This window comes from Salmo trutta, chromosome 30 (genome assembly GCF_901001165.1).
Source record: "Salmo trutta chromosome 30, fSalTru1.1, whole genome shotgun sequence".
Lineage (NCBI taxonomy): Eukaryota > Metazoa > Chordata > Actinopteri > Salmoniformes > Salmonidae > Salmo > Salmo trutta.
Window position 1 is genome coordinate 22667955 of NC_042986.1, and position 25032 is coordinate 22692986.

The 25032-nt window shown below is 41.7% G+C and overlaps 1 protein-coding gene across 3 annotated transcripts in view; it reads left to right on the plus strand.

Moving 5' to 3' along the window:
• Positions 1-844: 844 nt before the first annotated feature.
• The window catches only part of dnmt3bb.1 (DNA (cytosine-5-)-methyltransferase 3 beta, duplicate b.1), a 79539-nt gene continuing 55351 nt past the window's right edge, over positions 845-25032 (plus strand). For 2 of the 3 annotated variants that reach the window (XM_029723419.1, XM_029723421.1), the window contains exons 1-3: positions 845-1232; positions 7898-8008; positions 21938-22088. In XM_029723419.1, the coding sequence (XP_029579279.1) occupies positions 7949-8008; positions 21938-22088 (211 nt within the window). In that variant the 5' untranslated portion in view covers positions 845-1232; positions 7898-7948. The other variant, XM_029723420.1, reaches the window with a different exon arrangement.

Here is a 25032-nt window from a genome sequence, read left to right on the forward strand (position 1 = left end):
ATCACACAGAGTATCTGCACATGTGCACGGGTTCGCTTCACGCTTTTGGAATGTGGTAGCCACGGGATTAAAACAGTGGAGAAGTTTAGCCTTGCGCTCCAACGCTCTTAGTTGTTGCGGAAATTGACCCACTATGCTGTTTACTTTGAGCATCTACACTTCATATCGCTGACTCTACCTTTTATACTATTTCAGTAAATTAATACAATGAGCAATCCTTTTCCAGTGACAACATCAAATGTTTGGATGGGTTGGTTTATTGTGGACATTAGGCTTCACGCACTCTCCTAATAAGGACCAGTAGGTAGTGCTGGAAAAAGTACCCAATTGTCATACTTGAGTAAAAGTAAAGATAGCGTGATAAAAAATTACTCAAGTAAAAGTGAAAGTCACCCAGTAAAATACTACTTGAGTATCAAAAGTAAATGTAATTGCTGAAATGTACTTAAGCATCAAAAGTAAAAGTATAAATAATTGCAAATACCTTATATTAGGCAAACCAGAAGGCACAATTCTTTATTTACGTACAGACAGGGGCATACTCCAACACTCAGATGTCATTTACAAACTAAGCATGTGTGTTTAGTGAGTCCACCAGATCAAAGGAAGTAGGGATGACCAGGGATGTTCTCTATATAAGTGTGTGAATTGAACCATTTTCATGTCCTGCTAAGCATTCAAAATGTAACGAGTACTTTTGTGTCAGGGAAAATGTATGGAGTAAAATGTACGGAATTTTCTTTAGGAATGTAGTGAAGTAAAAGTAAAAGTGGTCAATAATATAAATAGTAAAGTAAATATACCCCCCCCCCCAAAACGACTGAAGTAGTACTTTAAAGTACTTAACTACTTTACACCATCGCCAGCAGGGTAGTAGACCATTGGCAGAACTGCATATAAATGGTGTATAAATGCAATACAGGTGTATTAAGGGTTAACACTGGAAAAGGTAAATCTAGTTTTCATTCAGCTACAGTGTGATTCGAGACCCGGGAAAAGTTACGCCTGAACATTGTGGCACATTGTGGCAAAAAAAAAACGAAGAAAAAAAGATTACAACAGGCAAGTTTGAAAAGAAGAGAACTCCGCTTATATATTTGCCCCCCAGGGTATAAAGGCATGCATAGGTTGAGGTAAGTAGTGTGACACTTCGAGGCACCTTGGCAAGCAGTGAGAGAGGACCAATCAATCTCAACTCTTCCCCGCTCACCGAACGACAACCCCTGCAACAGGTACATTTTTGTGCAGTTGCCATTCTTATGATAAGCGTTAATGCACGCTAGTCTGCAGAACATTATTTAGGAGATCACTTAACAGCATGCTGCTAGAAACTGGAAGAATTCCTGCATGAGGTTTGATAACTTTCTTACTGTTACAGTAATTTGTTCAATAGAGACTCAACTTCATTTAAACTTTTTTTGCGGAAAGACGTAGGGTAACATTACATTTCGATTCAATTGATGAAACAATGTTGCGTCGATGATTATGTAAATTGGAGACAAGGAAGGGAAAATACCCTACATATTCTCAAACATGGCAAATATAAGGATATTTATCCTACAATAAAATAATATGATCCTTTTTGTATGGGAATGTTTAATATTGCATAGTTTCAATTCAGAGTTGATCTGCGTCACGCACACTCAGTAGTAGGCTACAGATGTTGCGAGTGGGATCTAATGGATTTTTATGCGTCAGTAGTTTGTGATTTATTTATTTTTAGCGTGACTTTGACGTTTATTTCAAAGTTTGTTGAACTTCAACTTCACTAATGAAGGGTTAGATTTTTCTTGTGGTTTTGGCACAATTTCCTCAAAATCACTATCAGTTCGATTACGTTGTTTTTCATACAAACAAGTGCATGTTTCCTACTCCACTCCGTTAAAGAGAGACAGATAGTTTAGTATTTTTGTATGGCTTATTTGAATGAATTGTCTTCTGTATGCCTTGATAATCATTCCCTGTAGTGGAATTTCAATTCGAATGCTGAAACATAATACAATAGGCCTATAACCATAGGCTAGTCGCTTAATTAAGTATGACAATTTTGTGGACTGTTGTGCACCTGCGTGGATTTTTTTTCAATCAAATTTGCAGTCTTTGAAGTTGGGTCTTTATTCTCGGAGAGTGCCCACGTTAGTGGTGCTCATTTCAGCTGTTTGTTCATCTGCACCACACCGCAATTGCTAATCCAGGGTTTCGGTCCTCGTGACCCCAAGGAGTGCACGTTTTGGTTTTTGCTCTAGCACTACACAGCTGATTCAAATGATCAACTAATCATCAAGCTTTGATCGTTTTGATAATTTGTGTAGTGTTACGGCAAAAAACGTGCACCCATTGGGGGTCCCGAGGAGCGAGTTTTGGAAACGCTATAATATAGGCTTTGCCAGGGTTCCCCAACTGGCATCCTACAGGTTTATTTGACCCCCACAAGTTTTCTGAGCAAAAAAAAAAAAAGATATATATTTTTCATTTTTATATATATTTTTTTATTGTTGTACATAAAAGACTGTAAAAACACCAGGAAATCAGCTCCAAGTGATATTAATTTAAGAAATCTGTCCATTAAAATAACATCAAATTGATCAGAAATACAGTTGTTAATGTTGTAAATGACTATTATAGCTGGAAACGGCAGATTTTTTATGGAATATCTACATAGGCGTACAGAGGCCCATTATCAGCAACCATCACTCACTCCTGTGTTCCAATGGCACGTTGTGTTAGCTAATCCAAGTTTATCATTTTAAAAGGCTAATTGATCATTAGAAAACCCTTTTGCAATTATGTTAGCACAGCTGAAAACTGTGGTCTTGATTAAAGAAGCAATTTAACTGGCCTTATTTAGAACTAGTTGAGTATCTGGAGCATCAGCGTTTGTGGGTTCGATTACAGGCTCAAAATGGCCAGAAACAAATAACTTTATTCTGAAACTCATCAGTCTATTCTTGTTCTGAGAAATGAAGGCTATTCCATGCGAGAAATTGCCAAGAAACTGAATATCTTGTACAACGCTGTGTACTACTCCCTTCACAGAACAGCGCAAACTGTCTCTAACTAGAATAGAAGAGGAGTGGGAGGCCCCGGTGCACAACTGAGCAAGAAGACAAGTACATTAGAGTGTCTAGTTTGAGAAACAGATGACAACTTTGCAACTCTGCCTAGAAGGCCTGCATCCTGGAGTCGCCTCTTCACTGTTGACGTTGAGACTGCCGTTTCTATGGGCTTATTTTGGACCTAAGCTTGTCGCCTGCCTTCCCGCCTTTGGGACAAGGACGGAGACATGAGCATCTTGTTATTATATAGGGGTCTCTGGTGCACACAGCACAGAAGGAGCGAACTAGACGAGACCAAATATACAACATGAGAACAAGCAGACAAAAATGTTCATAAAAAATGTAAAGCATCTTTCTTGTGATACAGGCATTTGTAATATTGCGCAAAAGCATACATTTGAATTAACTGAATAAATTTGATATATTACCCAGCCCTACCTGAATGGTAGGCATAAATGTTTTATGCAATTGTGCGATGTACAGTATGTATTGCATAATAAACTGTATTTGATCTGTCTCCTCTGTTTTGTTATGGGGTGCTGCAGGGCTGACTGTTGCACCCCTCCCATTGATAATAACATTGTCAGTGGCTGAAGTTATCTCTCTGAAATGATCTCTCAAACACAACAACAGTGACATTTTAACCCTTCACCTGGTCACTACGCACCAAAAAGAATGATAATTTCCCTACACCGGGGTCAAATTCCTCTCCTGCCATACAAATCCCACCAGCATTAGTGAGTGTAAGTTTACCCCAGGGCAGTGTATGGGCATGTCTGGTTGTTTTGTTGGTGTTGTTTTTTTTAAAGAAGGGTCGGCTGACAAGGTCACGGAAATTATGCACGTGCATTGTTATGATTCTGAACGGTCAGATAGCTTGCAACAATGACAAGCTGCCATGTGGAGAGTTATAGGAGGCTCGTTTCTGCTACTTTTATCTTGTTCTTGATACCAATCATGTTTTGACTGATTTTGTGTAACTAGCTAACCAACAACTTTAACAATGCATTTGAATGACAAGAAGTGGTCATTGTGCAAATGTTTTTAATGAACATTTGGAGAGAACATTTACATTTAAGTCATTTAGCAGACGCTCTTATCCAGAGTGACTTACAGGAGTAATTAAGGTTAAGTGCTGTCGACAGATTTTTCACCTACAGTGAGGGGAAAAAGTACCCTTGTTGGCAATCACAGAGGTCAGACGTTTCTTGTAGTTGGCCACCAGGTTTGCACACATCTCAGGAGGGATCTTGTCCCACTCCTCTTTGCAGATCTTCTCCAAGTTATTAAGGTTTCGAGGCTGACGTTTGGCAACTCGAACCTTCAGCTCCCTCCACAGATTTTCTATGGGATTAAGGTCTGGAGACTGGCTAGGCCACTCCAGGACCTTAATGTGCTTCTTCTTGAGCCACTCCTTTGTTGCCTTGGCCGTGTGTTTTGGGTCATTGTCATGCTGGAATACCCATCCACGACCCATTTTCAATGCCCTGGCTGAGGGAAGGAGGTTCTCACTCAAGATTTGATGGTACATGGCCCCGTCCATCGTCCCTTTGATGCGGTGAAGTTGTCCTGTCCCCTTAGCAGAAACACACCCCCTAAGCATAATGTTTCCACCTCCATGTTTTGACGGTGGAGATGGTGTTCTTGGGGTCATAGGCAGCATTCCTCCTCCTCCAAACACAGCGAGTTGAGTTGATGTCAAAGAGCTCCATTTTGGTCTCATCTGACCACAACACTTTCACCAGTTGTCCTCTGAGTTATTCAGATGTTCATTGGCAAACTTCAGACGGGCATGTATATGTATTCTTGAGCAGGGGGACCTTGCGGGCGCTGCAGGATTTCAGTCCTTCACGGCGTAGTGTGTTACCAATTGTTTTCTTGGTGACTATTACATTTACATTTAAGTCATTTAGCAGACGCTCTTATCCAGAGCGACTTACAAATTGGTGCATTCACCTTAAGATATCCAGTGGAAAAACCACTTTACAATAGTGCATCTAAATCTTTTTTTGGGGGGGGGGTAGAAGGATTACTTTATCCTATCCCAGGTATTCCTTAAAGAGGTGGGGTTTCAGGTGTCTCCGGAAGGGGGTGATTGACTCCGCTGTCCTGGCGTCGTGAGGGAGCTTGTTCCACCATTGGGGTGCCAGAGCAGCGAACAGTTTTGACTGGGCTGAGCGGGAGCTGTGCTTCCTCAGAGGTAGGGAGGCGAGCAGGCCAGAGGTGGATGAACGCAGTGCCCTTGTTTGGGTGTAGGGCCTGATCAGAGCCTGAAGGTACGGAGGTGCCGTTCCCCTCACAGCTCCGTAGGCAAGCACCATGGACTTGTAGCGGATGCGAGCTTCAACTGGAAGCCAGTGGAGAGAGCGGAGGAGCGGGGTGACATGAGAGAACTTGGGAAGGTTGAACACCAGACGGGCTGCGGCGTTCTGGATGAGTTGTAGGGGTTTAATGGCACAGGCAGGGAGGCCAGCCAACAGCGAGTTGCAGTAATCCAGGCGGGAGATGACAAGTGCCTGGACTAGGACCTGCGCTGCTTCCTGTGTGAGGCAGGGTCGTACTCTGCGAATGTTGTAGAGCATGAACCTACAGGATCGGGTCACCGCCTTGATGTTAGTGGACTATGGTCCCAGCTGCCTTGAGATCATTGACAAGATCCTCCCGTGTAGTTCTGGGCTGATTCCTCACCGTTCTCATGATCATTGCAACTCCACGAGTTGAGATCTTGCATGGAGCCCCAGGCTGAGAGATATTGACAGTTCTTTTGTGTTTCTTCCATTTGCGAATAATCGCACCAAATGTTGTCACCTTCTCACCAAGCTGCTTGGCGATGGTCTTGTAGCCCATTCCAGCCTTGTGTAGGTCTGCAATCTTGTCCCTGACATCCTTGGAGAGCTCTTTGGTCTTGGCCATGGTGGAGAATTAGGAATCTGATTGATTGATTGCTTCTGTGGACAGGTGTCTTTTTTTACAGGTAACAATCTGTGGTTAGGAGCACTCCTTTTAAGAGTGTGCTCCTAATCTCAGCTCGTTACCTGTATAAAAGACACCTGGGAGCCAGAAATCTTTCTGATTGAGAGGGGGTCAAATACTCATTTCCCTCATTAAAATGCAAATCAATTTATAACATTGTTGACATGCGTTTTTCTGGATATTTTAGTTGTTATTCTGTCTCTCACTGTTCAAATAAACCTACCATTAAAATTATAGACTGATCCTTTCTTTGTCAGTGGGCAAACGTACAAAATCAGCAGGGGATGAAATACTTTTTTCCCCCACTGTAGTTGACAATGGCAATAGAAGTTACATTTTAGGTTTGTATCATTCTCATTTAGATTTGAATAGAATTTTGATTAACCACATGACAAGGATTTTAAGATACTTTGACGTTATTATAAATTCAATTAAACTGTTCCACGAAAATGTGTCACGGCCGTCGTAATGAGTAGACCAAAATGCAGCGGGGATGTGAATGCTCATTATCTTCTTTATTAAAATAAATGAACACTGAACAAAAAGAACGACGAAAACAGTCTTGTCAGGCACACAGCTAAACAAGAAACAACTACCCACAAAACCCCCAAGAAAAACACCCCTACTAAATAGGACCTTCAATTAGAGGCAACGAGGAACAGTTGCCTCCAATTGAAGGTCAAAACAATAAACTAGACATAGAAATAAAAAAACTAGAAAATAGAACATAGAACACTACCCAAAAACCCCGACAACACAAAACAAACACACCCCTGCCACGTCCTGACCAAACTACAATAACAAATAACCCCTTATACTGGTCAGGACGTGACAAAATGTACATAAAGAAAACCATAACTGGCACGCAGATACACTACCATTCAAAAGTTTGGGGTCACTTACAAATGTCCTTGTTTTTGAAAGAAAAGCCAATTTTTTGTCCATTAAAATAACATCAAATTGATCAGAAATACAGTGTAGACATTATTAATGTTGTAAATGACTATTGTAGCTGGAAGCTGGAAGCTACAATAGTCATTTACAACATTAACAATGTCTACACTGTATTTCTGATCAATTTGATGTTATTTTAATGGACAAGATTATAGTTTTTCTTTCAAAAACAAGGACATTTCTAAGTGACCCCTAACTTTTGAACGGTAGTGTATATAGAAATGGTAAGATAAATTGGCATTCCACGTGAGAAAGGTTGCCGACTCCTCATGTAGCCTTTTACCAGCAACTTCAGGATAGTAACAGCAGGATCTGCTGGGTCAGGTTACGTTTTTTTCTTCTGGTTATCTTGATCTCTGGATCCCTCTTGAGTCATTTGTGTCTTATTTCATCAAACAGTGCGCTTAAAGCAGACAAACTCAATGCTTATATAGTTGATTTTATTCAAACAGATAGGGTGTGTCTGTATATGGGTGTGTCTGTATTCGGTCAACCAAGATTTTTTTTTGTCGGGGACAGTCCTAATAGTAATACATGTTCAAGAAATCACTTAGCTAGTGATTCAGTGTGATTTTGTGTGACTACTCTGATGAGACGATGAATACCTCTGGGGAAAATGTTTTTTTTGTGTGTTTTCAGGAGTGTGTTCAGATTCACTCTTTTTTCCAATGTGGAAAAGCATAATTTTTATAAGAGCAGGTTGTACTTGAGAAGATTCAGGACTCCCAAAAATAGAAACATCTTTGACTCAAGATTCTGTATCTGTTTACTTTGCAAAGCTTTTAAAGAGGGGGAAGTGTGGGAAATGTATGTACATTTAAATATATTTTTTATGCATGAAATATTGCACATTTAAATGTATTGTTTTGTGCACCCTCCTAACTACTGCATTGTCTTGTTTGTTTTGCCTCCAGGTTAGAAGATAATCAAAATAACAATAATTGACGAAGTTAACTGCAACAGTAATGCCATCCAACAAGTATTCTTCAGCCATCATGGTTGAGAGTGACAAGATGACGGCAACAGTAAGTAGTGTGTGTCTCCATTTTTATTTTACAGAGAGGCTGCGGAGCTGACTTTTCTGGGCCTTTCTTCCCAACTGCTAAAGGTCCTGAAGCATGTGCTACTCGTAGAGAACAGGCTACTCTGGTGAATGGTGCTTGTTTAGTAGTTAGATCAAAGCTGAATCAATGTCTTCAAAATCACATAATGATAGCATTGTACATAACAGAACCGAATATAATAGCAAAGTATAATGATACTGTAAGACAAAGAAACACCTAATTTCTAATGAGATTTTAGGATGATTGTTCTCTCGTGCGGCCACAACTCAACAGCATGCCACTAGGTCCAATTTTTGCTTTGATTGAAACATAACACCATCTGGCTCTAAAATTTGCTCACTGTACATCATTTGAAAGAATGGGGGGGGGACATGTCAGAACAGGTCGCACTGCTCAGAACATGTCAGGACAGGTCACACTGCTCAGAACATGTCAGGACAGGTCACACTGCTCAGAACATGTCAGGACAGGTCGCGCTGCTCAGAACATGTCAGGACAGGTCGCACTGCTCAGAACATGTCAGGACAGGTCGCACTGCTCAGAACATGTCAGGACAGGTCGCACTGCTCAGAACATGTCAGGACAGGTCGCACTGCTCAGAACATGTCAGAACAGGTCGCACTGCTCAGAACATGTCAGGACAGGTCGCACTGCTCAGAACATGTCAGGACAGGTTGCCTGACAAAATGTTTTTGTCAGGCAACTCCACAGTTTTACACATCATATCAGATGAGATATGCCTACTGCTCCAAGAGTTGAGATTCTTATCGCTCAGTGCCAGATAGCACGCCTACTGGTTCGACCACTAACACTCTCACACAAAACTGGATCATGATACACTGTGACTGAAAGTTTTGGTTGGATCAGTTTTGCCCTCAGATCCCCCTTTTCCATTCAGTAGGACAATATTTCTGCCCCGTTAGTTACATTAGAAAAAAGTTACTTCCAGGCAGCCCCAGTAGCATCCTTTGCCAGTTGGGTTTTGGCCTTCACTCCTGGATTATACCATTAGTACCATGCCTATGTTGTTATAAGGACTATCTAGATAAATCTGCATATCATTGTAATAAATGTAATAAATTATCTTCTGTGGTGTCTGTGGTAGTGTAGTGTTGGCTGTTGCTCTATCCCAGAGTGAGATAGTTCTTAACTACTATTCAGTGTGATTTATGGCTTAGAGCCGACACTAGTCTTTAGGGCATCAGGTAACTCTTTCTCTCTCCCCATTTCTCATCCTGTTGCTTCAGGTCCTGCTCTATTGCTACAGTACAGTAAACAACACAGCCACTGGAACTCCCTAACTCCCTACCTCAATCACCTAACTCCCTACCTCAATCACCTCATCCCCTACCTCAGTCACCTAACCCCCCTACCTCAATCACCTAACTCCCTACCTCAATCACCTCATCCCCTACCTCAATCACCTCACACCCTACCTCAATCACCTAACTCCCTACCTCAATCACCTCATCCCCTACCTCAATCACCTCACACCCCCTACCTCAATCACCTAACTCCCTACCTCAATCACCTCATTCCCAACCTCAGTCACCTAACCCCCCTACCTCAATCACCTCACCCCCTACCTCAATCACCTCATCCCCTACCTCAATCACCTCACCCCCTACCTCAATCACCTAAATCCCTACCTCAATCACCTAACTCCCTACCTCAATCACCTCACCCCCTACCTCAATCACCTCACACCCCTACCTCAATCACCTCAGCCCCTACCTCAATCACCTATTCCCTACCTCAATCACCTCAGCCCTACCTCAATCACCTCAACCCCTACCTCAATCACCTCACCCCCCACCTCAATCACCTCACCCTCTACCTCAGGGACCAGGCTTTCAGAAGCTTCTGGAGGCCTGTGGGAGGCCTGCTTGGCTCTGTCATGATGGTCTAAATACCTTGTAATAGGCCACTATATTCATGATGGATAGATCACCATTTGGGGGGCATAGTTGTATTTCAACTTTGTCTGCTGATGCAGTATGTGTGTTGTGTTCCCACCTTCCATAGCATTAGACACTGTAGGACTCCTAGGTGCTTCCTTTCTTAGGCCTGTTGGTTCTTGCCCGAGGGGCTCAGAAATGTGACAGACAAGAGCTGGCCCGGTGGTCACCATATTGTTTCAGAAAGTGTACAGTAGTGTTGTCACGATAACGGATGCAGTGACCTATTACATAGCGAAAGATATGGTTCCAATCTTTACAGTAGAAAAGCCAGGCTTTAAAAAGCTGCAGTTGACCACAAATATCAGCTGCCAAGCCGCAAGTATTTCATGGAAGAAGCCCTGCTGTCACGGTTGTCGTAAGAACGGGACCAAGGCGCAGCGTGTGTAGAGTTCCACATCTTTAATCCAAAGTGAAACTTCAAGCTAAAATAAATAAATAAAATAAATGAACAACTAAACGTGACTACGTGGTGCACAGACACAAAACAATATCCCACAAACACAGGTGGGAAAAATAGCTACTTAAATATGATCCCCAATTAGAGACAACGATTACCAGCTGCCTCAAAATGACTTATTCAAACAGCTAGTGGTCAAACATTCCTAAACAATAGAATAGATGTGGGGGGGTGGGGGTTGTTAATTTGTTTTGCCCAAATAGGCCTTGTTTTATTTTAACTTCAGTTAAGAATTATGTCTTGGCCTTTTATAATTTGTTTAGAGAAAAACAAGAAATGGAGATATATATCGTGAATCATCTGAACCTCATAAAGAAATTGAGATATTACTTTTAGGCCATATTTCCCAGCCCTACAGCCATGTATGCATTATTTAATCAATTCTACAATCATACAATCAATTTGACTTAGTTTTTACAAAACAACATAGTGATAATAATGTATTTGAATGGTAAATCTCTATTGATAAACTGGGTAAATGAAGATGTAGCCTAGGTCTATTCACAATACAGGTGAATTCATATTATTCCATAGGAGAGTGTGCATGCATTCAGTTATTGAGGGGCGGCAGGTAGCCTAGTGGTTAGAGCGTTGGGTCAGGAACCGAAAGGTTGCTAGATTGAATCCACGAGCTGACAAGGTAAAAATCTGCCGTTCTGCCCCTGAACAAGGCAGTTAACCCAGTGTTCCTAGGCTGTCATTGTAAATAAGAATGTGTTCTTAACTGACTTGCCTAGTTAAATAAATGTTCAATTAAAAAAATAATTCAGTTTGTTTTAGCTGATTTCATGAGGCTACAGATGACAAACAATACCTCCGATTTAAGACTTATTTTATTGGCAACTACTAGGAGAACATATTATTTTATTGTATAACATTTGCATAGAAGAAGCGATTTCTTCTTTTATAAAAGTGTATGCTGTCTCTTTCAGAAAGTAATACATCATTCACATGGCTGTGGAATCTGACTTTGTGGCCATGGAATCTAGTGGAAACCAGACGGGAGGCGAGGGAGACGAAAAAGTGAATTACTTTTTGTTGGCGAGGGAGACAAAGTCAATTAATAACGTTTTTGGTGACAATCAGCTTTGAAATCAGCATATTTTGCATTATTATTTGCATATTATCACAAACAAAGTACTAGAGTAGTGAATTCAGCTGTAAGCTAGGAAGGAAAGCTAGCCTACAATTAAAGCTGAATGCAACCGGCATTGTCTTGCATTGTAAAAGTGTTCTAGCCTGTATGGACATTGTTTTGCGAACAGTAATGAACAGTTTCAACATTTCTACATATGGTGTTGCGTTATTCAAGTGTGTTAATTTCTGTGCAGCATGAGTAAAAATGCAGCCCAGACAGCTCTAACAATGAATGAGGAAGTGGGGTAGGTACTCCACTGCGCTGATAGACAGACTTGATCCTCTCAATGGCGAGAAACACATTTGACAGAAGTTCTGAACGTAACAAAAATTCTACTATCAAATGTATTTATTTTTTTGAAGTAAAAAAGTACAGTAGTTTCAGTATACCTTGGAACACTAGTGTAGAGTGACACCCTGGGAAATGCCTTATGGGTTTCTACATGCTTTTACAATAGGAGTTTTTTAATCATTCCTGGGTCTGCCTGGCAAACTGGTTCTCAACTATGTGAATCTGTGATCCCAGATAAGAATAATATTGTTCTATGGAAAGCAGTTAAAGCACAGACATGGTATTCACAGCTGTATAGTTTATGTAGTTCCCCTTTAGGCTTTTCTGTAACGCTGTTATCTTGGTGTCTTTGTGCCAAGCCAGGGGAGCCAGTCTAGACTTTGAAAATGAGAGTAACTGATGTCAGCTAAGCACATTTACATGGCAAGCCAGTGCCTCATGTTGTAAATGTGTCTGGAAGGTGTGTGTGCTTGTGTGTTATTCCTTGCCATGTGTGTGTGCTATACTGTATGTCAGGTATGGGTCCATTGAAAGGGAGTATCTCTCTCTCCAACTGAGTCCATTCCTTCCTAACCTCTCCTTTGTTTCCTGTCTTTGTGTCCAACCCAGAAAGCAGATCAAGGGCTGAGGTGTCAGGGAAGCAGAGATACTGAAAGGGCTCCTAGCCACCTGGTCTGAGCCCCAGCCTTTAGTTTTCACTCATACTTTGTTGTCCTTTTACAAAAGCAGAGGCTGTGGCAGTGCCTTGTCTGGGCCCCTTCAGCTTGGACTGTGGGGGTGAAGATGTACTTTGTCAGGGAATAATTTTTTGAGGACGTTTGAGTGGGCAGAAACAGGCGGATGGACGGACAGACAGATCAACCAAAGGTCTTGCTCTTTTAATCTGTCAATACAATTTTAATCAATCCACACGTGCATTGTCTTATGTCAGACACCGTTTCCATAGCCGTCTGCACTGAGATGTTGCCTGAGCCTCTCCTAGCCAGATGTGGAGCTGAGAGGGAAGGAGGGGTGAAAGGGTGCAGACAGGAGGGTAGGGAGGGGCAAGGGGGGGTAGCAGACGAACTGTTGACAGGTGTAGAGGGGTTTCCTGGTCTGGAAAAAGGCGTCTCTCTCAGGTCTAATCTCACTAATGAGAGAAACTCTGGCACTGACCTGCTGACCTAGCTGTCTCTCTCTCTCTGTCTCTTTCATTCTCACCCTCACTCTGTCTATCTCTCTTTCCCCCTCTCTAATTCTCTCTCTCTACCTCTGCCCCTGTGGCCTTAATAATCCCTCTATCCACGGTGCATTGAGTGCTTTGGGGTCTATAGCTGTACTGTGTTGTGCTCTACTATGTTATACTGTGCTGTGCTGTGTGGCCCAGGTTGGCTTAGGTGAGGTGTAGTGCTGGTTTCCCAGAGTGAGAGAGTGCACAGTGTGTGGTATGGCATTGAACTGTGCTTAGCTCTACTGTGCTGCTGTGTTCTGTGCTAGCCTGGCCTGGGTTGGCATGTGTCTTCCCCTGTGCCTGCTGGTTGGCTGTGTTAGCTTTGGCAAGTGACTGTGCCACTGGAGGACAGCTGTGGCGGTAAGGGAACCGTGACTCAGACTGGCATTCCAGAGGAAGATTCCTGATATCCCATAACCACATGCATTGTTCCCAAGGCCAAGGGCTTACGCTTCCTGAGGAGGAAACCTGCCAATGGGGTGAAGGCCCTTAACTCTCTCACCCACAACTCCCTGGCTGTCTCCCCGTCAGAGAGTTCCACCTCTCTCACCCTCTTCCGGTCTTAACCCGGTGTTCAGCCTAAAGATGTTGGATAGATGCTTTAACTCTGTATCTCTCTATGTTGTTATCGTTTTGTTGTGGTCTTGTTTTATTTTGGTGTGTGTTCCTATAGCTAACTCTGCATCTATTTCACAGCTGGAACTAACATTCTTCCCATCACTCTCACTGTTACCCCCCCCCCCCCCCCCCCCCCCACACGCACATGCATACTGTAAAACTTCAATGAAACAGCAAGTCTCAAATAGCCACCTGCCCCTTTTAATAGCTGGGCGACGGCACACATTAAAGCAAATAAATTCCTGTTTCAAATAAACGCTGGGTTAATTGTTTAGGAGGTTTAATGTTTTATTTGTAACATTCAATAATTCAGTAATGACTGGAAAAATTATTGCAATCCGCTTATTTTTTGGGCCTGTAATGAACTGCTAGCCATTGGCTCCTAACAGCTGAGAACTGCTAGCTAACTGGTATGCACAAAAACAGTCAACAACTTCGGGAGTACAGAGCCCTAGAAATCGGCAGAAGTAAGCACTGTCAAAGAGGAGAATAATTATTCTCAATTCATTTTTATGTATATTTTTTAAATATAGGCATACTAAGACAAAACAAACGTGACACTGTGTAAATGATAACACATTAGTGCAGGAAATGAAGAAATGTATTAAATTGCTGAAAGTGAATGCTGGAATTAAACATGGAATATGAAAATGAGCAAAATTTATGCGCACTAAGGAAATAAGTTAGACGCCTGGCTCAAATAGAAGCCTGTCTCTAAGTGCCTGTTGTGTTCAGTGATTTAAGCAAATAAACGCCTGGGCTATTAATTTAAGTTTTACAGTACCTCAGTTTACAACACTTTCTATTTCCCCTATATACTTATTAGCTACCGCTCCCCAAAGGAGTGTTGTTTTAAACTATTAAATATATTTAAGATAACAGTTTGTTTTTACTCTTAGATTCTACAGTCATCCAGGGCTTGAGTTTGGTTTCCTGAAGTAAATTTCTGACTTAGAATATGTGGACAACTACAAATGCCTAGGTGTCTGGTTAGACTGTAAACTCTCCTTCCAGACTCACATTAAGCATATCCAATCCAAAATTAAATCTAGAATCGGCTTCCTATTTCACAACAAAGCATCCTTCACTCATGCTGCCAAACATACCCTCGGAAAACTGACTATCCTACCGATCCTTGACTTCGGCGATGTCATTTACAAAATTGCCTCCAACACTCTACTCAGCAAATTGGATGCAGTCTACCACAGTGCCATCCGTTTGTCACCAAAGCCCCATTAAACCACCCACCACTGCGACCTGTACGCTCTCGTTGGCTGACCCTCGCTTCATATTCGTCGCCAAATCCACTGGCTCCAGGTCATCTATAAGTCTTTGCTAGGTAAAGCTCCGCCTTATCTCAGCTCACTGGTCACCATAGCAACACCCACCCGTAGCACGCGCTCCAGCGGGTGGGTGTTGCTATGGTGACCAGCTCACTGGTCATCCCCAAAGCCAACTCCTCCTTTAGTCGCCTTTCCTTCCAGTTCTCTGCTGCCAATGACTGGAATGAATTGCAAAAATCACTAAAGCTGGAGACTTATATCTCCCTCACTAACTTTAAGCATCAGCTGTCAGAGCAGCTTACCGATCATTGCACCTGTACATAGCCCATCTGTAAATAACCCACCCAACTACCTCATCTCCATATTGTTACTTATTTTTTTGCTCCTTTGCATCCCAGTATCTCTACTTGCATACTTGCACATTCATCTTCTGCACATCTATCACTCCAGTGTTTAATTGCTAATTGTAATTATTTCGCCACAATGGCCTATTTACTGCCGTACCTCCCTAATCCTACTACATTTACACACACTGTATATAGACTTTTCTATTGTGTTATTGACTGTATGTTTGTTTATCCCATGTGTAACTCTGTGTTGTTGTTTTTGTCGCACTGCTTTGCTCTATCTTGGCCAGGTCGCAGTTGTAAATGAGAACTTGTTCTCAACTGGCCTACCTGGCTAAATAAAGGTGAAATAAATACATAAAAATGAGTATCTCCTCAGGAGCTGAATTCTCCTCAGTTTAGTCCCTTGAGCTCAGAAAAGTCAAGGTGGCTTATAGGCTGACCACACCGCTAGCGTCGCATGCGCTGCATGGGTTGCAAAATAAATATAGAAATCCATGTTATTCAATTATTGCACCCACACAGCTCGCGTGCGCCAACGAGCGTCTGCGTTGCCAAGGGCTAAAATAGAAGTCATTCCTATTTCTGACGCAGATCGCGCTGCAAGTCCTGCCTCTCCCATCTCCTCATTGGTTTATAGAAGCAGGTACCCACGTGCCATCTCCTCATTGGTTATACCCACGTGGGTGATTGAAAGACGAAATGTTTTGCCGGTCGTCATGGTAATACTATGAAAGTTTAGATGCCAATCACCAAGTTCAACGATGGAAATCCTGGAAGGAGGAGAGATGACTAGAAACGATTTTGTTGACCGTTTTATGTGTGGATTAATTGTCGGAGTAGAGGACCTTGTGCATTTCAGGTAAAATAACAACTCAATGTTTATATCCCAGAACAAATTAGCTAGCAACAGCAAGCTAGCTAAATAGGACAAATTAGCTAGCAAGTGCAAGCTAACTAGCTAAATTGCCATAAATGTTTAATGCTTTTTGATCTGTCCCCAAATGAATGTAATTGGTTCAGAGTTTGTTTTGATATTTTAACCTGCGTGTCGTGATCGCGTTTGGTGTAGGGGGACAAAATATATTTATGCACGATGGCGCACGCGCGCAGCCGGTTTGGGTTCCGTGTTAGGGTAAAAAACAATGCTGCAGTTTGATGCTGCAGAAGCCCCACATCTTTAGCTGGCATTTGGCAAAGCACTGGAGTCTTGCGGTCCCATTTAAATCAAATCAAACTTTATTTGCCACATGCGCCGAATACAACAAGTGTAGACTTTACTGTGAAATGCTTACTTACAAGCTCTTAACCAACAGTGCAGTTCAAGAAGAAGAAAATATTTACCAAGTAGGCTAAAATAAAAAGTACTAATAAAAGGTAACACAGTGAGAATAAGAATAACGAGGCTATATACAGGGGGCACCGGTACCGAGTCAGTGTGCAGGGGTACAGGCTAGTTGAGGTAATCTGTACATGTAGGTGGGGGCGAAGTGACTGCATAGGCAACAAACAAACAGCGAGTAGCAGCAGTGTACAAGAGGGGGGTTCAATGTAAATTGTCCGGTGCCGATTTTTATGAATTGTTCAGCAGTCTGTCTTGGGGGTAGAAGCTGTTGAGGAGCCTTTTGGTGCCGCTTGCAGTGCGGTAGCAGAGAAAACAGTCTATAACTTGGGTGACTGGAGTCTCTGACAATTTTATGGGCTTTCCTCTGACACCGCCTATTATGTATGTCCTGGATGGCAGGAAGCTTGGCCCCAGTGATGTACTGGGCTGTTTGCACTACCCTCTGTGGCGCCTTACGGTCAAATGCCGAGCAGTTGCCATACCAGGTTATAATGCTTTCGCTTGAATAGAGATATAGCGAGACTTAGAAAAAGACAGGGAAAGGAAAAAATAACAAACATGTATCCATACACTCCTCCACCACCGACCACAGTCACTCCTTCTGGCATATAGAGTCACTGAGTCTTGCAGCTAGCTAACCTTTTTATTCATATGCTAGCGTACCTGTAAACTTCCAGTCATTGCGCTAATGCTACAGTAGTTAGAATTAGCTCGCTATACTACCTCTAAAAATGGTATCCACTAGTTCTGGGTAAGTAGAACAACTTAATTGCCAGAATTTCACAATATCCCTTTAAATGGAGTGAGAGAGAGAAGAGATAAAATGAGAGAGAGGTTGTTAAGAGATGAACTGAACATAACAGCTTGCCAGTGGAAGGGAGGACAGTAGCATGCGACCCAAATGTTGTTTGTGACTACTATGATTTCCCATTGTAGTCAATTTAATTGCAGGAATTCCATTAATTCATTTCAGTAATTATTTTACCGATTTAGTAACAGAAAGAGTTTTAATCACTTAATAATTCATAAACAAAATTAATATCAGGAAAATCACTATACATAATTGGTAGGACTACCTTATTACTTACAGTGCCTTACAAAAGTATTCATCCTCCTTGGTGTTTTTCCTATATTGTTGCATTACAACCTGTAATTTACATAGATTTTTATTTGGATTTCATGTAATGGACATACACAAAATAGTCCAAATTGGTGAAGTGAAATGAAAAAACTAACTTGTTAAAAAAAACAGAAAAGTGGTGCGTGCATATGTATTCACCCTGTTTGCTATGAAGCCCCTAAATAAGATCTGGTGCAACCAATTACCTTCAGAAGTCACATAATTAGTTAAATAAAGTCCACCTGTGTGCAATCTAAGTGTCACATGATCTGTCACATGATCTCAGTATATTTACACCTGTTCTGAAAGGCCCCAGATTCTGAAAACACCACTAAGCAAGGACACCACCAAGCAAGCAGCAACATGAAGACCAAGGAGCTCTCCAAACAGGTCAGGGACAAACTTGTGGAGAAGTACAGATCAGGGTTGGGTTATAAAAAAATGTCTGAAACTTTGAACATCCCATGGAGCACCATTAAATCCATTATTAAAAATGGAAAGAATATGGCACCACAACAAACCTGCCAAGAAAGGGCCACCCACCAAAACTCACGGACCAGGCAAGGAAGGCATTAATCAGAGAGGCAACAAAGAGACCAAAGATAACCCTGAAGGAGCTGCAAAGCTCATCAGCGGAGATTGGAGTATCTGTCCATAGGACCACTTTAAGCCGTGCACTCCACAGAGCTGGGCTTTACGGAAGAGTGGCCAGAAAAAAGCCATTGCTTAAAGAAAACAATAAGCAAACACGTTTGGCGTTCGCCAAAAGGCATGTGGGAGACTCCCCAAACATATGGAAGAAGGTGTTCTGGTCAGATGAGACTAAAATTGAGCTTTTTGGCCATCAAGGAAAACGTTATGTCTGGCGCAAACCCAACACCTCTCATCACCCCGAGAATACAATCCCCACAGTGAAGCATGGTGGTGGCAGCATCATGCTGTGGGAATGTTTTTCATTGGCAGCGACTTGGAAACTGGTCAGAATTGAAGGAATGATGGATGGCGCTAAATACAGGGAAATTCTTGAGGGAAACCTGTTTCAGTCTTCCAGAGATTTGAGACTGGGACGGAGGTTCATCTTCCAGCAGGACAATGACCTTAAGCATACTGTTAAAGCAACACTTGAGTGGTTTAAGGGGAAACATTTAAATTCCTTGAAATGGCCTAGTCAAGGCCCAGACCTCAATCCAATTGCGAATCTGTGGTATGACTTAAAGATTGCTATACACCAGCGGAACCCATCCAACTTGAAGGAGCTGGAGCAGTTTTGCTTTGAAGAATGGGCAAAAATCCCAGTGGCTAGATGTGCCAAGCTTATAAAGACATACCCCAAGAGACTTGCAGCTCTAATTACTGCAAAATATGGCTCTAGAAAGTATTGGTTTAGGGGGGTGAATAGTTGTGTGCTCAAGTTTTCAGTTTTTTTTTCTTATTTCTTGTTTGTTTCACAATAAAAATATTATGCATCTTCAAAGTGGTAGGCATGTTGTGTAAATCAAATGGTACACACTTCCAAAAAAACAATTTTAATTCCAGGTTGTAAGGCAATAAAATAGGAAAAATGCCAAGGGGGGTGAATATTTTCGCAAGCCACTGTATGTGAACCTTCATTATCCTCCATCATGAGGACATTTTAGAACTCTGAGCTTTGTTTTTACATCCAATTTGATATGCTCCTATCAATTTCACATGTTAATCCTCATGGGTCTTTTTACGTAGAAATTAGAGGTCGGCCGATTATGATTTTTCACCGCCGATACCGATACCAATTATTGGAGGACCAAAAAAAGCCGATACCGATTAATTGGCTGATTTATTTTTTATATATATATATATATATATATATATGTGTGTAATAATGACAATTACAACAATACTGAATGAACACTTTTATTTTAAATTAATACATCAATAAAATCTATTTAGTCTCAAATAAATAATGAAACATGTTCGATTTGGTTTAAATAATGCAAAAACAAAGTGTTGGAAAAGAAAGTAAAAGTGCAATATTTGCCATGTAAAAAAGCTAACGTTTAAGTTCCTTGCTCAGAACATGAGAACATATGAAAGCTGGTGGTTCCTTTTAACTTGAGTCTTCAATATTCCCAGGTAAGAAGATTTAGGTTGTAGTTACTATAGGAATTATAGGACTCTTTCTCTCTATACCATTTGTATTTCATATACTTTTGACTATTGGATGTTCTTATAGGCAATATAGTATTGCCAGCCTATTCTCGGGAGTTGATAGGCTTGAAGTCATAAACAGCGCAATGCTTGAAGCACAGCGAAGAGCTGCTGGCAAATGCAGGAAAGTGCTGCCCTAAATAATCGGCCATTCCGATAAATCGGTCGACCTCTAGTAGAAATGCCTTCCACAGAAGACTACAAAGCTACTAATCAGAATGACCTTTATTTGCCAAGTATATTTACATACACCCGTAATTTGACTTAGTGAGAAGGTACTACCAGCAATAGAAAATATACAAACGGAATAACGGAATACAGACACAAGCCAACATAGACATCATTCAGAATATACAATATCGGAACAATAAACAAACTCTGGAGTATAGGCTCATTACAGTGGGAACATGCCATTTACAGAGGGGGATATACAGTTCCTTCAGAAAGTATGCATACCGTATGCATACCCCTTGATAGAGATGAAACGGTATGAACATTTCATATCACGATTATAGTGACCAAAATTATTACGGTTATCAGTATTATCGCGGTATTGTTAAAATGTGCTGGAAATGTTCAAAAATTACTGATACACACACTGAAATCATTTCACCAAGTTTTATGTTGAAAACCAACAACCAACAAATAAAATTAGCAGCACTATGCACTTTGTGTGCACAAACATTCAGATAATAACGTTAACATTAAAGCTGGCACCATGTGGCCATGAGAGGTAAAAGTTTCCCTAGTGCAGGTTTAAATGAACACAACCTTAAGTAAGCAAATTAAATAAACAAACAACAATTAAAATTAGCAGCACTATGTACTTTTTGTGTGCATAAAAATTGAAATAATAACATTAACATTAAAGATGGCACCATGTCATTATTTTCTTGCCTTATTATCTTAACACATTGTTTTAATCAGAAGATAAAGGTGTGCAAGTGTGTTCATTGTTTCGGGCAATCAGTAAATTCTACTGCACGAAATTCTAAATCATTCCATCAGTGTCATAACATGTCATACCATGTACATGGTTCCCCAACTGGCTGCCGCTTGCCAAATTTGGCCCGCAGGGGATTTTATTTGGCCCCTTAAGTTTTCTGAGCAAAACATTTTCATTGATGGATTGTGATGATACAGATGAATGAATCCTGAACACAATGTGTTTGTTTTTTATTTTATTTTTTACAGGAATAATATTTGATTTGATGTGTATGAAATTGTTGGGTGAAATATGCATAAAGGGAGAGAAATTGCCCATAATTCTTCACCTTTGGATAGTTGTACTTTTAGTAGTATTTATTAGGATCACCAGTAGCTGTTGCCAAGGCAGCACCTACTCTTCCTGGGGTCCAAACAGGGTTAGACATTTGTATCATCATTAGTGACTGCAAATAAAATGTATTGATCTCCTGGGATTTTTTAAACACAGACTAACTTTCTGTTTTGTCTGCTTGGACTCGAGATAAATATGGTTGCGTTAATCTTTTTGCTGGCAGGCGTGTTGTTTTGATGAATGTATTTGCAATTTTGACAGTACAACTTAATTTTGAAAACACATTTACTGTTTTGCAAAAGAACACAGAGTGGATTGTTTTGAAAATTGACAACATACAGTGGGGGAAAAAAGTATTTGATCCCCTGCTGATTTTGTACGTTTGCCCACTGACAAAGAAAGGATCAGTCTATAATTTTAATGGTAGGTTTATTTGAACAGTGAGAGACAGAATAACAACAAAAATATCCAGAAAAACGCATTATAATGATGAATGCTCTGAGCTTTTTTGATGAAAAATTTTGTTGTGTGATGTTAAGTGAATAGGCTCTATTTGTCAGGTGGGTTGGTTTGTGATGGAAGCGGAATGGTCTATAGGTAGTTGGCTGCTGCTGTGTGTTTGGAGTGGTTTGTTTGGACATCTTCTATTGTCCCCAGGCTGAGGTGAACGGGGACATTCCTGCAGCCGAGGGACCATCAGAGAACGACAGTGGTGCAGAGATGACCAATGAGAACAGCCCGCTTACCGCTGCTGAGCCGCCCTCCCCCTTCAGCCCCAAGCAGAACGGAGACGCTGCCTCACCTGCAGGTCAGGAACACATACAACACTGATAGTAGCAAATATGCATGGCAGCAAGACAAGAAAGGGACATTTAAAATATTTTAAGCTCTCTAGTTGGTTTACAGTAGTGCTAAGCAATGAACAGAAATGTAGGTTATTTTTCTGTTTTTAAACGACTACTGTAATTGACCTGACATCAGATACATACTCATACTTAGATACACACACACACAGACACACATACATATACACACTCATATACATACACACACACACACACACACTGCCCAACTTTCTACTCCCCCAGACTCTGCACAGAGTGCTGCAGTTTCTCTAGAGATAAATCAGATTAAGCCCGAACTGTGCAATGTAGTAGGGAGTTGTAGTTTCCGACAGGCCAATATTCTACATAGTTTAGCGTAGAAAATGGGTTAATTAACCCATTACAGTCTAAACCCTGTCTAAACTGGGGGGGGGGGGGTGTTCTACTAAGCTATATGGAATTGTTTTAAGAAAGTCATACCAAGGATCATTTTATTTTATTTAGAATTTTAAGACCACTTGAAGTATAAAAAAATATACAGTACCAGTCAAAAGTTTGGACACATCTACTCATTCAAGGGTTTTTCTTTATTTTGACTAGTAAAGATATCAAACTATGAAATAACACATATGGAATCATGTAGTAACCAAAAAAGCGTTAAACAAATACAAATATATTTGAGATTTGAGATTTTTCAAAGTAGCCACCCTTTGCCTTGATGACAGCTTTGCACACTCTTGGCATTCTCTCAACCAGCTTCACCTGGAATTCTTTTCCAACAGTCTTGAAGGAGTTCCCACATATACTGAGCACTTGTTGGCTGCTTTTCCTTCACTCTGCGGTCAAACTCATCCCAACCATTTCAATTGGGTTGAGGTCAGGTGATTGTAGAGGCCAGGTCATCTGATGCAGCACTCCATCACATTCCTTCTTGGTCAAATAGCCCTCACACAGCCTGGAGGTGTGTTGGGTCATTGTCCTGTTGAAAAACAAATGATAGTCCCACAAAAGTGCAAACCAGATGGTATGGTGTATCGCTGCAGAATGCTGTGGTAGCCATGCTGGTTAAGTGTGCCTTGAATTCTAAATAAATCACTGACAGTGTCACCAGCAAAGATCTGCACACCATCACACCTCCTCCTCCATGCTTCACAATGGGAACCACACATGCGGAGATAATCCATTCACCTACTCTGCGTCTCACAAAGACACGGTGGTTGGAACCAAAAATCTCAAAGGACAAATTTCCACCGGTCTAATATCCATTGCTCGTGTTCTTGGCCCAAGCAAGTCTCTTCTCTCTGGTGTCCTTTAGTAGTGGTTTCTTTGCAGTAATTCGACCATGAAGGCCTGATTCACGCAGTCTCCTCTGAACAGTTGACGTTGAGATGTGTCTGTTACTTGAACTCTGTGAAGCATTTATTTGGGCTGCAATTTCTGAGGCTGGTAACTCTAATGAACTTATCCTCTGCAGCAGAGGTAACTCTGGGTCTTCCTTTCCTGTGGCGGTCCTCATGAGAGCCAGTTTCATCATAGTGCTTGATGGTTTTTGCGACTGCACTTGAAGAAACTTTCAGATTTCTTGACATTTTCTGCATTGACTGACCTTCATGTCTTAAAGTAATGATGGACTGTGGCTTCTCTTTGCTTATTTGAGCTGTTCTTGCCATAATATGTACTTGGTCTTTTACCAAATAGGTCTATCTTCTGTATACCACCCCTACCTTGTCACCACACAACTGATTTTTTTAAACATTTTTTTTAATTTCAGATTTATTTAACCAGATAAGCTAGTTGAGAACAAGTTCTCATTTACAACTGTGACCTGGCCAAGATAAAGCAAAGCAGTGCGACACAAACAACAACACAGAGTTACACATGGAATAAACAAGCGTACAGTCAATAACACAATAGAAAAAAAGAAAGTCTATATGTGTGCAAATGGTTGGCTCAAACGCATTAAGCTTTTCCAAATATCTCTAACAGTCGCCCCAGCATGAGTTGTTTTATGCACGTGATGTCAGAATTCACTCACTGTTCCAAAATGGGATTATTACGCAACAGGACTGTCACGGATGTCATATGAAAGAGACCAAGGCGCAGCGTGCGTATCGTTCCACATCTTTATTTCTATGTGAAACTATGCAAGACAGACAAACTATGAACAAAAACAACAAACCGTGATGAAGAGGTGCTACATGCATAAACTCAAAATAATCTCCCACAAACACTAGTGGGAAAAACCACAACTTAAATATGATACCCAATTAGAGACATCGATGACCAGCTGCCTCTAATTGGGAATCATAAGAAAACCCCAACCTAGAAAAAACAACCGAGAACACAACATAGAAAATGTAAACTAGACAAAAACCCCAACATAGAAAAAATAAACTAGAACCAAACATAGAAATAAATAAACTAGACAAAACCCCCCAGACACGCCCTGACCTACTCTACCATAGAAAAATACGAGCTCTCTATGGTAAGGACGTGACAGTACCCCCCCCCCCAAAGGTGCGGACTCCGGCCGCAAAACCTGAAACCAAAAGGGAGGGTTGGGGGGTGTCTAGTGTTGGTGGCGGCTTTGGTGCAGGATGAAGAACCTTCTCATTCCGCGGATCCTCCCGCATCGGAGGCGGTTCTGGTGCGGGACGAAGAACCCTCTCATCCTGCGAACCCGCCAGCATCGGTGGAGACTCTGGACTGCAGACCGTCGCTAGAGGTTCCGGACTGCGGACCGTCGCTAGAGGTTCCGGACTGCGGGCCGTCGCTAGAGGTTCCGGACTGCGGGCCGTCTCAGGAGGCTCCGGGCCGTCTCAGGAGGCTCCGGGCTGCGGGCCGTCTCAGGAGGCTCCGGGCTGCGGGCCGTCTCAGGAGGCTCCGGGCTGCGGGCCGTCTCAGGCGGCTCCGGGCTGCGGGCCGTCT